The following is a 13,790-nucleotide window of genomic DNA, read 5'->3' on the forward strand; positions in this document are numbered from 1 at the left end:
ATCAATGGGAGTCGAAACCTTCTGCGGTCTTCCGATGAAATAATTGACGGAAAGATTTCTTGGCGCAATGACGCTGCTTCGGCATATGGTAATCGTGTCCTTCACCCGGTCAACGCCATGCGCCCCCACCCCTTGCAGATATAGGCTTCTTGACACGTCTACCATCCACTGATAAAAACAGTACAGTCTGATGTCGCCTCACGGGCACGCCTTTGCCCATGCGACAGACTGCATGGCCTCTGTGGCGGAATGCGCCAATGCCTGGAGGATCGCCCTTTCAGCTATTATGGACACTTGTACTACTATGCATATGTTGTTGGGCGACTCTCGCACGCTGTATGACGGATGAAGCCATAGCAGCCCTAAGGTAACTTTGTGCCATATTGCGCATACGGCTGCGTGCGCTCGCTAATGGTACCAGACAAGAGACACGCGATATATTCGACCATGGCTACGACAACTACATGAAACATGCATTCCCTGAAGACGAACTACGTCCACTTACATGTGCCCCTCTTACGCGTGACCGCTACAATCCTGCGCACATCGAAGTCAATGACGTCCTGGGAAACTACTCTTTGACCCTGATCGATAGCTTATCCACCCTCGCCATCTTCGCCTCGACCCCTCCGCCCAGCAAGATAGGCGCCAACAGGCCGCTGGCAGAATTTCAAGATGGTGTCAAGCTCTTGGTAGAAAACTACGGAGACGGAAGGCCTGGACCAAGTGGCCAAGGGGCAAGATCGAGAGGCTTTGACCTGGACAGCAAGGTGCAAGTCTTCGAAACCGTCATTCGCGGAGTTGGGGGTCTGCTGAGTGCGCATCAATTTGCGGTCGGAGACCTGCCAATCCGTGGCTATAAACCTACAACGGAGCGCAAGGACGGCAAAGAAGGAATCGTGTGGCCGAACGGATTCGTGTATGATGGGCAATTGCTACATTTGGCCAGAGACTTGGCAGAGCGACTCTTACCCGCCTTCAACACGCCCACTGGACTGCCATACCCCCGGGTCAATCTGCGGCATGGCGTTCCTTTCTACGCCAAATCTCCACACAACATGGACGCCGAACATGGGCAATGTGGAAGAGACCCTAATGATAAAGGAACCGAAGTTACCGAGACTTGTAGCGCCGGAGCGGGAAGTCTGGTTCTCGAATTCACCGTCCTGAGCCGACTGACGGGTAACCCTCGGTATGAGCAATTAGCAAAGAAGGCTTTCTGGGCAGTTTGGCAGCGCAGAAGCAGCATTGGGCTAATTGGTGCCGGCATCGATGCGGAAACTGGACAATGGGTGAATGCCTACACGGGTATCGGGGCAGGCATCGATAGCTTTTTTGAGTATGCCCTCAAGTCGCATATCTTACTCTCTGGTCTGCCTTATGACGAAGCCAATGCTGCCACTGACTCCCCCGACGCTTTTCTTACTGCTTGGCTCGACGCACACGACAGCATCAAACGACAAATCTATCGCGGGGCGCAGCATCATCATCCGCACTATGCCCAAGTAGATCTGTACACTGGCGCCATCAGAGCATTCTGGATCGACAGTCTCAGTGCGTTTTACCAGGGACTATTGACTCTGGCTGGTGAACTGGACGAGGCCATCGAGACACACTTACTATACACTGCGCTATGGACACGATACTCTGCCATGCCCGAGAGATGGTCGACTGCAACTGGCGGCATCGAGCATGGTTTACGCTGGTGGGGTGGCCGGCCAGAGTGGATTGAATCGACCTGGTATCTCTATCAAGCGACCAAGGACCCCTGGTATCTGCATGTAGGGGAGATGGCGCTTCGCGACATCAAGAGGCGCTGCTGGACCAAGTGTGGATGGGCGGGTCTGCAGGACGTGCGCACTGGTGAGCTCAATGATCGCATGGAAAGTTTCTTTCTGGGCGAGACCGTGAAGTACCTCTTCCTGCTCTTTGACCCATCGCACCCACTCAACACTTGGGATGCGCCGTTTGTCTTTACGACAGAGGGACATCCTCTGATCATACCCAAACGGCTGAGGTCAAAGAAAAGCACGGCATCTGGGCTCCAGTCTGACGGGCAGACGGCCGAAACGTGCCCTCTACCGCCAGCTCACTTGCCATTTAGCATTTCGGCCACTGCGGCTCGTCCTGACGTCTACCATGCGGCAAGCCTAGCAAAATTGCATTTGATGCCGACCATTGAGACACTGGACTCTCCGTTGGTGGAGTTCAACGCAGATCATCCGAGCATTTCAATGTCGGATGTTCGATCGCCTTCAAATTACACATACTACCCATGGACTCTGCCTCCTGAGCTTATTCCGCACAACGCCACTAGCTCATCAATGGCGGTTCGGTCGACATTTGATTTGACATTTCCCAATATGCCGAGCACATCGCTAGTTGGGGCGCTCCAGAGGGTACAAGAAGGAATACTCGTCAACTCGATCAGTGGACTGCGGTTTGGCATGGTGCGGGAGCATGACCATGTGCCTGCAATGGACAGTGCGATGGAGATGGACGAGCAGTTTCGCATTTATGCCATTTCCAACATTGCCCTGGGACGCGACGAAAAGGTGTTCATGTCACGTGCTACCATGGACAATTTCAATCCACTCGACCCCTTCTTTACTCGGACACGAGACGCTCAGGTGCTGGACCTGGTGATTGATGTGCCGCCAGAGCCGACGTCTGTAGTGTCGAGTGTACTGTCTGACCTGGTCAACGACGTACTCGATGGGACAGGCAATTTGTCTGATATGGAGGTTGCGGATGCGATTGAGTTTGAAGTTGACGCGGAGGCGCTCAAAAGTGAGCCTTCATATCTTTCCAGCCTTCTTTCGTCGCTACAGGCTCTGTTGTCTGCTCCCATGCCTACATCGACGTCGACAGCCTCGTGGTCTGGAAACGGGGATCGACAGCTTACGAAACGGTATTCTCTAGCGGCAGCGCTCCCGACGGGCCCTGGTGCAGTACCGATGCCGGACACAAAAGATGCGGATCTGACATACAGCGCGGATAAGGCACTAGCGTGGACAAAGATCTACGTGCATCCTACTACGCTGTGCAACGAGCGACTTGGAGTGGAGATTGCGAAGCAGTATCAAGTGATTGTGATACCCCGCGGCGACTGCTCATTTTCTACAAAGCTTCACAACGTGCCTGCATACCCGCCAAGCAGCGCATCCCTACAGCTTGTGGTTATCGTTAGCTTTCCCGAGCACGAGGATGGCTACAGTGATGGAGGACGGGCACCGGCTCAACCACTGCTCGACGAAGCACAGCATACGCCGACGGGGATGCTGCGGCCGAACCCTGTAGCGCTGGTCATGGTGGGAGGAGGGCAAGCGACCATGGACAAGCTGAAGAGAGCCAGCGGGATGGGGATGAGAAGACGATATCACTTCCGCAGTCAGGGGGTCAAGATTGGGAATCTGATTGTGTTGTGATAGGGACATGGCTGCGGCTGCGGCTGTGGCTTGACCATGGCTGTGCTTGTGGGGATCGGGGGGCAGGGTCTGGTTTCATACTACTACGCTACGCTACGCTACCAACTAATCAAGATGGAATCACGATTGACACGACCCAGGGTCCAGTTGCAGCGTCGACGTTTTGGCTGTCGCACCTGTCACCCGCCTCGGTCCGTGGTGATGTTGTCATAAGTCAGGGGCGGCGGCGATCGCCTCGGCTCAGGCCATGACAAGCACGACATGCCTTTCCGCTTTAGGGAGGTGGAGCAGCCTTGGGCACGTGCTCGTCCAACACCGCCGCATCTCGTCTGGTGTTTGGTTGCAGCACCTGGAGCTGTATCGGAACCCGACCACAAGGAGAAGTTGGCTATATTGTCAATGCCCACAAACGGCAGGATACGCCATTTGTCTTTGTCTTTGCTTGAGCAGCTGGTGGCGACTTGCTATCATCGTCTCGGGGTTGGCCCAGCCCTGCATACACACCACATACCGACCGTACACCTCACCACCCTCGCAGTCTTCAGCTTGATGCTCACAGGGCGTCGGGCCTGCGCCTGCGCCTGGCCGCACGAGCCGTTGCCATGATGATGCGCCTTCGCCGTGTCACTCTGATCTTCAGTATTCCTGTGCAGCCATGAGGGCGACATGGTGGGGGCCTCGCAAAAGCATGCTACCGCCAAACGGGCAGGAGGCGACGCTGCCAAGTCCTGCTATCGCGCAGCAATAGCCTTGAATCGTACAGGCTCCACCACACACACACACACACACATGTGCCCTACCTATCCAAACCCTCAAGATGCCCGCAACCACCGCAACCGCCCCAGGCGCATTTCCTCCCCTTAGGGAAGCCGAGAAGCTGTGGGGTTCAGCTATACGGGTTCCTGCAGGCCGTTGCTTGGAGCAAAAGCACTGCCATGTACTCATTGCTTGTGCTGGCCTTCCTGTTACAGGCCCCCAGTCCAGGGGTGTCCATATGTACATTCATGCTATCCATGTGGGAGCGGAAATAACACTACAGCATCCCGCGCCTATAGCTGCATCTGGAAGGTCCACCATCTCTCCTCTATATTGTTAGCATACCGATCGGCCAATCTTCTACCTTTCCTGCCTCTTTCTACCAAGTTGCCAAGCAAATCGTTTAACTGGCTCCCGTACGCTTGGGGACAGGCTATGCATGAGGCGAGGCTTAGAAAGGAAGCCGGTGATACATCGCTCCCTGTGTAGGCGCTGTTGCCACCAAACGTGATCCACCAAACCTGCCCGGCATCGCACCGAGACCCTGGTCCACTGCCATCTGCCAGACGTGAATAGGCTGCTCTGGTAGTCGCCGTAGCGAGGTAGGCGTACATACAGCATCTATAAGACTCAGACCCTACGCCCTCAGCTGTGTCATCATCCACATCTCGCCACCTTTCCTTCATTCCCTCTTTCCTCTACTTCGTCATGCGGTCCACACTTCTCGCATCGCTGGCATCGCTGTCGGCCATTGGCGTATTTGGCCATCCCCACACTAGCCACAGCCAGAACGGACTTAGCAAGAGGGCTGTCAACCTCGATGCTTTCCGTATCAAGCATGCCGCTCAATACATGAATGTCACTGAGGTCCAGGAGGATCCTACCATCGAATCCTCAATCACCAAGCGTGCGACTGCCCAGGAAACTGCCGACGAATTGGTCAAGGCCACTGTACCCGGTGCTACATTCCGTCTGGCAGGCGACTCGTATGTTGGTGACAATGGCATCGCCCACTTTTACTACAAGCAGACCGCCAACGGTTTGGACATTGACTCGGCCGACTTTAACGTCAACGTAAGTCACCTGAAATCTCACCCAAGTCTGACATGACTAACACTTCCTAGATCGGCCGTGATGGCCGCATCTTCTCGTTTGGAAACTCTTTCTACAAGGGCGAAATCCCAGCACCGCCACCAAGTCTGGGCAAGCGTGACTCTGCTGAGCCCGTAGATGCCCTCAAGTCGGCTGTCAAGATTCTCTCCCTTCCTGTGTCTGCCGATTTGGCTGCTGCTGAACCCCAGCAAGAAGCCAACACTTTCACCATCAAGAAGACGAGCGGATGTGTTAAGGACCCTGAAGCACGCCTTGTCTACCTTATCAATCAAGAGGGCAAGCTCTCCCTCACCTGGAGGATCGAGACCGACATTATGAGCAACTGGCTTCTCACCTACGTAGACGCAGAAACTGGCGACAAGGTCCATGCTGCCGTCGACTACTCTGCCGATGCCACCTACAATGTCTAGTAAGTCGTTCTCATCATACTGGGCCCGTGCGTTGCTGACTATGTCCTCTTTCCAGCCCCTGGGGTATCACTAGTCCAGCAGAGGGAAACCGAGCACTTATCAAAGATCCCCAGTACAAGCCAGCCAGTGAGTTTGGATGGCACAGTGATGGTACCACCACGTACAAGACAACCCGTGGTAACAACGCAGTTGCACAAACCAACTGGAACAACCAAGCCAGCAACCTCATCACTCTGCCACGTCCCAACGTACCCAATGATATCTACGATTTCGCCTACTCACCTGAAACCTCGGACTGGAAGTCCTACGCAAATGCCTCAATCACCCAGCTCTTCTACACTTCGAACAAATACCACGATCTCCTCCACGTACTAGGCTTCAACGAGAAGGCTGGTAACTTCGAGGCCAACAACAACGGCGCTGGCGGCCTTGGGGCCGACTTTGTCTACCTCAACGCTCAAGACGGAAGCGGCACCGACAACGCAAACTTTGCTACACCACCAGATGGCCAAGCCCCACGCATGCGCATGTACATGTTCACCTCCACCACACCCTCGCGCGACTGCTCCTTCGATGCCGGCGTTGTTATCCACGAGTACACGCACGGCCTCTCCAACCGTCTGACCGGTGGCCCAGCCAACTCCGCCTGCCTCAGTCTGTTCGAATCCGGCGGTATGGGCGAAGGCTGGAGTGACGCCTACGCCACCGCCATCCGCCTCAAGGCCAAGGACACTCGTGACACCAACTACCCCATCGGCGAATGGGTCACGGGCAAGCCCCAGGGTATCCGCCGCGCCCTCTACTCCACCAGTATGACTGTCAACCCCCAAGTCTACTCGGACAACGACGGCGCCACCGCCGTCCACCAAATTGGCAACATCTGGGCATCCATGCTCTACGAAGTCCTCTGGAACCTCATCGACAAGCACGGAAAGAACGACGCTGACCTCCCTACCTTCGACGCCAAGGGCGTCCCGACCGACGGCAAGTACCTTGCCATGAAGCTCTGGCTCGACGGCATGGCTCTCCAGCCTTGCAACCCTACCTTTGTCTCTGCCCGTGACGCTATCCTCGATGCCGACAAGGCCCTTACCGGTGGCGAGAACCAGTGCGAGATCTGGAAGGGTTTCGCTAAGCGCGGTCTGGGTCAAGGTGCTATCTACAATGCTACCAAGCGGACAAACAGCTTTGTTGTCCCTACTGGTGTGTGCACATAAATGAATGAGAGAGAGAGAGGGAATGATTGCATGGGAACATGAATGATGGATGTATCTTTCCCTGGTTCGTTGTATATATTTTGTACTATCTTTTTTTTGGGAGCATCTTGGGTTAGTATATGAGGAAACCCTTTGTTTTTCGTTGGGATGAAAGATTTAACCCCAACCGCTTATTTCGAGGCGAAATGATGAACAAGCATATTTTACTACTTCAATCTTTTTTTCCCAACACTAAATGCGTATCTTGGTGAAATTTCCGTGAAGACGTAATAGCAGATGAAGAGTACAGTTTCAAGTAAGTTTTTTTTCTCGTCCAAAATTGGAAACAAGTAGGGGATAGATAGTGTACAAAGAAATAGATATCCAAGAGAGGAAAAAAAAAGCGACACTCTCCTACCATCTAGCAGACACATATCTAAACAAAAAGGCAAGATCCCAAACTCGATTTCCTTTACTTGATCATTTTGGAAGATGCGTCGTGCTCCGTGGCATCATCATCCACATCGTCGTCCCATTCGTCTCTTCTCACCCCACTCTGCTCAGCCACCGAAGCTCCAGCCACAGGCGCGACAGGGGCATCCTCGTCGCTTTCATCATCGAATGCTGCAGGGTCTGCCAACGGCTGCGTCTCCGGATCCGCGCCTCCCCGCTCTGGGCTTCTTCTCTTTGGCGCGCCTTCTACGCCTTCGTCGGCGGACACGGAGATGCCTCGTCGCCCCCACTTGTTAGGGGGTTGTGTCGAGTCGTTTCGCTGGCCGCCAGTTTCTTCGTCGTAGTCAAAGTCCATGCTCTTTCTGCCGACAAAGCGCCCAACAAGCCATCCCCGACCCAGATCCTCTGAATCCACCACTCCGCCGTGTCGGAGCTTCACGCGCTGTCGTGTATAGTACACCCATGCGAAATCGATCATCAGCGCTGTTTGAATAGAGCCCCAGACCCATGATGTGGGGTCGCGGTAGTGGTCCTCGTTGGCGCCGCGTACAATCCAATTGAGCACATAGAGAAAGCGATACGTGCCCAGTGCGACAAGGTAGTATGAGTCGATGACGGTTGGAACGGTAGTTTGGCGCAAGAGGAGGAGTTGGGGGATGATGCAGACGGATTCGAGGATTTCTGAGAAGACCCAGAGAAACTGTTATTTTTTTTTGGTTGCGGTTAGCTCGGTTCATTTGGTTGCTTCTAGTAAAATGGGAAGAGAAAAGTAACTAACCTTGAGGAAGCTGCTATGGCCAATAAGCGTCTTCTTGAAGATGAGATACCAGAGAGGGGTGATGATGATGCTCCCAAGCAGACAGTACATGCCAAATTTCCACGCCTTTTCCCGCTCTCTTGTGCGCGCATATACACTCGTCATAAGAAAGATGATGTATAAAGAAGATAGGGTATAGAAGATCTAATTCCAGTCAGTCCGGTAGTTGCCAGCGTCGACAGACCCGAGCGCGCCCTACCTTGAGGGAGAAGTTCCATGTGTGCCATACGTCCTTTGTAGCTGAGGAGGTGAATATATCGAGGTATCGCGTGCTAAATACGAGTGCGTAGAGCACTTGGGTGATGAGTGACACGCCTGTGTACTATGTTAGCAATGCCGTGACCGGTAGCCTATGCATAGTCCAACTCACCCTCTGCACTGCTGTTCGCGTGTATAGCCCATATCAGTATGAGCTTGGATGAGGTATGCGAGACATCGCCGAGGATGTGGAAGAGATTGAACCCCATGTTGGGGACGGAATGCGGCGTGCGACGGCTACACAGTCAGAGGCCTGTGGCCGGCGTATCGGGTTCAGGGTTCGATATCGGCACCGCGTGCCAGCACAGTTCTTTGTGATGAGGGATTCCAGTACGGGCCAGCCCAGTGCCACCTATTGGGAGATTCGGGAATCGGAGATGAGAAAAAGGCAGAGGTATGAATAGGTTGCGTGGATGATGATGCGTTGTGGAGCTGATGGCTCGCGTCCGCATACGCAAGCTACCAGGTATCCGTAACGTCTTGGCAATACCCCGGAGTCCGCCAATCCGCTAGTCTGGATACAGCATGGCGGATAGAGGGGGTCCGTCAGCATGGGATTCTAAGGCTGACCTACGCATCTTCTAGCCCCGGCAATCCATGGCCTAGCATCGACAGCCACACGACGAGATTGACTACAAGACATGACTACATGGCTTATCCATCTGCGTGAGGATACTCAAACACACCTGTTAACGTACTGCTGTGATTTGCTGGAGCGATGGGGTCAAACTGCTCGCCTAACCAAGCCTCTGCAGCAAGGTTACTTATGCAGTCTTCGGCATCGTAACTGTGACTTGCATATTATAGCAACTGGAATCGCAATCACCTCCGTTCATAGATGTCGCTTATCTGATTCCAGCATTGTTATATCTCACAGTAGCATAGTGGCAGATGAAAACATTTGCCCCGATCTGTTGAAGTTCTTACACAGACATACGAGGTGCGCGGAGCCGAGAAAGCTCAACAGATTGTCTCATTTGTTGTATTCTGGCACGTGTATCCAAATGTTGCTAAGTTGGCCAAGAGGATACACACATGGAACATGTAGGTTAGCTCCAGAATTTCTGCTACTCGAAATGCAGCGGGCCTCTATGTGTACAGTTTACGATTTGGCTTAGAGGATGGGCCACAGCCGGAGCAACAGGATCGACAGCATGGGCAAACAAATGCGTTCCTGCTGGCATGTTGTCCCGAAATAGATTGTCGGGAAACCTACTGCTTTACACTCTGTTTTCTGCTCATTTCGTTTCGCAATGGTGCCTCTTACGGGAGAGACCGTCGAGGCTCATGCAAGGCCTGCAAGGCCTGCAAGGCGTCCAACGTGGCACATGCGACAGCGGATGACAGCAGCTTTTGGAGTAGCTCTGAATGATTCAGAGGCCGGCTCATGTTGACGGAACGTCTCCAATCATTAGTTGCAGTCGCTATAATCTTGACGGACCCTGAAACTCGTGACTTGGCCGGAGTGAGTGGCATGGCGCGTCATCTCGTCGTATTCTTTATGCACATACAAGGCCCTAGACCCTCCATCACGATTGGTGTCCACGTTTACGGCGTAGCTGCTGCAAGCGTCGGGATTGGGGACACACACGAATGCGCTTTCCTACCACATTCCAGTAACCATCTCTTTGTAAGCGCCGAAACAGCCGAGGGCGAGAGGCTGGTCAAGACAAGGCAGATTGTGCTAGCAACGAGTAAAGATAGATGCTTAGAATGGCGGTTGAAGACTAGTAATACTGAAGAGTGGCTGTATCAATGTTGGTGAGGCAGTGTAGAGAAAGCGTTGCGATGCGGCACGACGCGGCACGGTGCGGCGGCGAAGTTTAACACGCAGCCGCCGAATAGAAGGAAGCCAGTGTTCTGCTTTTAGGAACTAGCACGGACAGTGAAAAAAAGCTTGAGACTTGGAAGGCGCCAGGAGAATGCCACAGACACGGATTCGTCGGTCATGGTCAGTGGTCGAGCTGGCAAGCGAAGACGATGAGCAGCCGACAGCAAGGGAGCGGGGTGGAATGGAGACGGGCACAAGCAAATGCTTTAGCCGAACGACAACGCACAGCCTAGGAGGACTAGCAGAGATGGGACCATGAGGGTGGGGTGTGACCAGCTTGCACCGTCAATCAAGTCGGCCCAGCGCCGGGTCGCTGAGGTCATGGTGTGGGGCGGTTGTTGACATGGAGGGCACGCACACTGGCTGGCGATATGAGCGTGTTAGTGGTGGTGGCAGTGATCTTCGAGGCTTGCGTGTATGAGTGGTGGTTGAGGGGGGATGAAGCGAAGGAGGAGGAGAGTTGGGGAGGATGGGCAGATGGGTGGGTGGCACGAATACGGCGAATTAGCGGCCTTTAGCCAGCCGAGTGGAGATTAGCGGCCAATGGCAGCTACTCCATCCACGCATTTAAGCGCCTTTGTCCACGACCACCAGCTTACCCTCCTCATGCAGGCCTATTTGCTCGCTTTCACGTCTATTCACGCGGCACAGTCGTCCTGCACACCGAATGGGAAGACACGGCCTGGCCAAATCTCGTCCTGCTGCACTGTCGACTGCCCCCCTTGTTGTCGGCATCCTGTGACGCCGCCAGCTCAGGCGGGCTCGTCAATATCACTCTGCAGCGAAGAGAAATTATCCTCTGGCGACGTCCTGTTTCCGTAAAAAATCCTCGCAGGCAACAAGAGGAGCCCGACGTCACCAGGCCGGCCGCCTGAACCAGCGTTGCATCCCGTGGTCCCAGTCGTGAACCGTCGTTTCCAGACGGCACGGCGCGCACACGAGCATTGCGGCGACGAGCCTATTGCTATCTATGTCGATGGCGGCTGGCCGGTGGGGCTGAATGGTCATGACAAGGCAAGGCAAGGCTGGGCTTGCGCCTGCACGTTGACTTGTACGCAATGATCATCGCCGTTGTCGTAGACCGCGCCCACATGGAGTGAACCCAGCATGCCGTTCCGGGTCAGCAAATGGGTCGGACACAACCGTCGACTGACCATGCATGCCTAGCCAATTCGCGGCTCAAGCGCAACGCAGTGCAGCCGGGGTCTCTGCCGCCATACCGTGACGAGCCAGCCTAGACAGCAGGGTGAATGCCCGGGGCGCTAACGTGCAGGCCTGACAGTCAATGCGCGCAGCACCCAATCCTTCCAGGCCTACCGGGGGCACGATACAGTCGATGCACTAGAGAGAGTAACCTGCACAACCTGTCCGCTATACCGTTACTATCTTGATAAATATGACGGAGGCGTCCCCCTAGCCTAGTTGTCTACCTCGAGCCTAAACACCATCACTGCGCGCCCTGCTTTGCCCACCCTACTCCTGCTACTGCCCGTCTTCCTTGCTTGCTGGCTATATTGGCAACCAGAGTAGAAGAGGCGCAGCAAGAATAAGGCCCTTCACTCTCCCGCCAGGAATAGAGGCCATGTCGATTACACTTGAATGTGCTATCCCTCCTCCACACCTATTCCAGTCAAGGCCATCCTCGTGGCAAAGTCCCTACCACAGTCATACTTACCCCGCCTCGACCTCCTCGCCTACTCCCATGTCTCCTCAGTCGCTCCAACATTCAATGTCACATCTGCCGGAAAGTCCTCTACCCTCTCACGAGGCCATCCACGTCCCGGCCTCTGCATGGTACGGCCCCTCGATTTCGGCCCCCGAGTGCTCTAGTGAGGTTTGTACTTGATTCTTACCTTTCAACCGGCTACTCACATGCACCCACTTAGACTAGCTATGCCTCATACAACAACTACATTACTCCCCATTCATCCTCTATCAATCTGTCGCCACCAGCAACAGCGTTTCCTTATATGCCAAAACATCCGGGATCCGCAACACAGTTGGATCCATCTGTTACCCTGTCTCCAGGCACAGTTTACTCTCGAGACTCGGTTGTACCCGAGCCTGCCAGCCCATCAGAAGAGCCTCAGTCGGACCCAAGGTGTTCGTTACATCAGTCGACCTTGCGTCTTGGGCCACAGTCTCACCTACTGGACCGAAATCATAGTAGTTTGAGTAACTTGAACACCGCAAGAGCGAACGTATCCTGGGCCATGAACCCCTTGGGCATCCACTCCAGTCATGAATCGTACTATCCGGCGTTCCCATCATTAAATCAAAGTCCTCGTCTGAGTGAACCATCAGCAGAGCTATCAAACCAGATGATCTCACCGCAGCCACGGCGCATATACACCCCTATTGCCCCTCTACCACAAGAAACGCCTCGATCACATAGCACCAAGAGGTACCATGAAGATGAAGATGAAGCACTCGATAGCTCCAAGCGTAGGAAGCGATCAGATTCACAAACATCAACACAGTTTGAGCTGAGTGAGGAGGACAAGCTCCTGCTCAAGCTCAAGGAACAAGACTCTATGCCGTGGAAGGATATCGCAGCACGATTCCAGACAGAACTGCAAAAGTCTTATCAGATACCTGCGCTACAGATGCGCTACAAGCGCCTGAGAGAACGAATGCGCGTCTGGACCGACACCGACCGTAAAGCACTGCGTATGGCGCACGAGTACTGGTTACAAAACAAGTTTGAGATCATTGCGCAAAAGGTATGTGTCGCTTGTGACAAATTAGTGTGCACAGCTGACCAATCTCATAGATGTTGGAGTTTGGTGCACAGGAGAAATGGACAGCACGGCAATGCTCACGTCAATGGCAAGTGATGGATCACCCACCATTGTCGTATGCGCAATTCGATCATCATATCCAGCAGGGCTTTGCCCCTTACGCCATGAGTCCTATTGAGCCGCCGCCCAACAACTCCCTACCCTTCTTGCACACCTGACGAGCTTTCCAGATCGGGTAGGACAGGCAAACTGATCACAGTCGTGCCCCTTTACTTCTTCCTCTTACTCTTCTCTTTCTTCTTTATCTCCATCTTATCCATCTTCCTCTCACGAATCACTCATTGGAATGATAGCAAGCGCTTCGCCTGATACGATGTGGCACGGGCATGGCGTTTTCCAGAAAAAAACGGGCGGCTTGCATAGGAGATTGGGGCGTGGCCGGCAACGGCAAACGAGCACTGCGCACCGCCCTTTTCCAAGGCCTACAGGTCCATACTTTCTTCTTCACTAGATACCCTTGCTTAAGGTCAGCAATGACCGATGTTGTAACGATCTGTTCTTTTCTATCGATTGCCATACCAGGTGATCCCTTTTTCCACCATGCCTTATGCACCCATTTAGAACTCAAGCGGCGCGAGCCAACGTACGTACATTAGGTCGCACATTTCAATAAACGCACCTATAAATTTCTCTAGACGAGCAAAAGCATTCCATTTCAAATAAGCTTACCCAGTGCCATGCAACTTACTCCGCACCGTCCCTGCCCAACATGCACGAAACACCTACG

At 53.8% G+C, this 13,790-nt stretch overlaps 4 protein-coding genes across 4 annotated transcripts; 3 read left to right on the forward strand and 1 right to left on the reverse strand.

Annotated features, from left to right (window-relative positions):
- Positions 1 to 190: 190 nt before the first annotated feature.
- PSV08DRAFT_215971 (glycoside hydrolase family 47 protein) lies at positions 191 to 3,428 on the forward strand (the record flags this gene model as incomplete). The annotated part of the gene is made up of 2 exons (XM_066092127.1): positions 191 to 336; positions 422 to 3,428. 2 exons carry the CDS (start codon positions 191 to 193, stop codon positions 3,426 to 3,428), a joined length of 3,153 nt encoding a protein of 1,050 aa, XP_065949811.1.
- Positions 3,429 to 4,849: 1,421 nt separating this feature from the next.
- PSV08DRAFT_195241 (Fungalysin metallopeptidase-domain-containing protein) lies at positions 4,850 to 7,147 on the forward strand. Its single transcript, XM_014228924.1, has 3 exons — positions 4,850 to 5,258; positions 5,309 to 5,706; positions 5,763 to 7,147. The coding sequence occupies exons 1-3, from the start codon at positions 4,893 to 4,895 to the stop codon at positions 6,922 to 6,924; spliced, it is 1,926 nt and encodes a 641-aa protein (XP_014084399.1). The 5' UTR covers positions 4,850 to 4,892; the 3' UTR covers positions 6,925 to 7,147.
- Positions 7,113 to 8,829, reverse strand: PSV08DRAFT_195244 (ER lumen protein retaining receptor-domain-containing protein). The gene is made up of 4 exons (XM_014228923.1): positions 8,544 to 8,829; positions 8,373 to 8,488; positions 8,135 to 8,317; positions 7,113 to 8,056 (listed from the first exon to the last, which is right to left on the reverse strand). Exons 1-4 carry the CDS (start codon positions 8,638 to 8,640, stop codon positions 7,376 to 7,378), a joined length of 1,077 nt encoding a protein of 358 aa, XP_014084398.1. The 5' UTR covers positions 8,641 to 8,829; the 3' UTR covers positions 7,113 to 7,375.
- A 3,015-nt stretch (positions 8,830 to 11,844) lies between these two features.
- PSV08DRAFT_243845 (uncharacterized protein) lies at positions 11,845 to 13,221 on the forward strand (the record flags this gene model as incomplete). The annotated part of the gene is made up of 3 exons (XM_014228922.1): positions 11,845 to 12,096; positions 12,149 to 12,985; positions 13,036 to 13,221. 3 exons carry the CDS (start codon positions 11,845 to 11,847, stop codon positions 13,219 to 13,221), a joined length of 1,275 nt encoding a protein of 424 aa, XP_014084397.1.
- Between the last annotated feature and the right edge of the window lie 569 nt (positions 13,222 to 13,790).

This window comes from Bipolaris maydis, assembly GCF_028858645.1.
Source record: "Bipolaris maydis strain C4 unplaced genomic scaffold PSV08scaffold_2, whole genome shotgun sequence".
Taxonomy (NCBI): Eukaryota; Fungi; Ascomycota; class Dothideomycetes; order Pleosporales; family Pleosporaceae; genus Bipolaris; species Bipolaris maydis.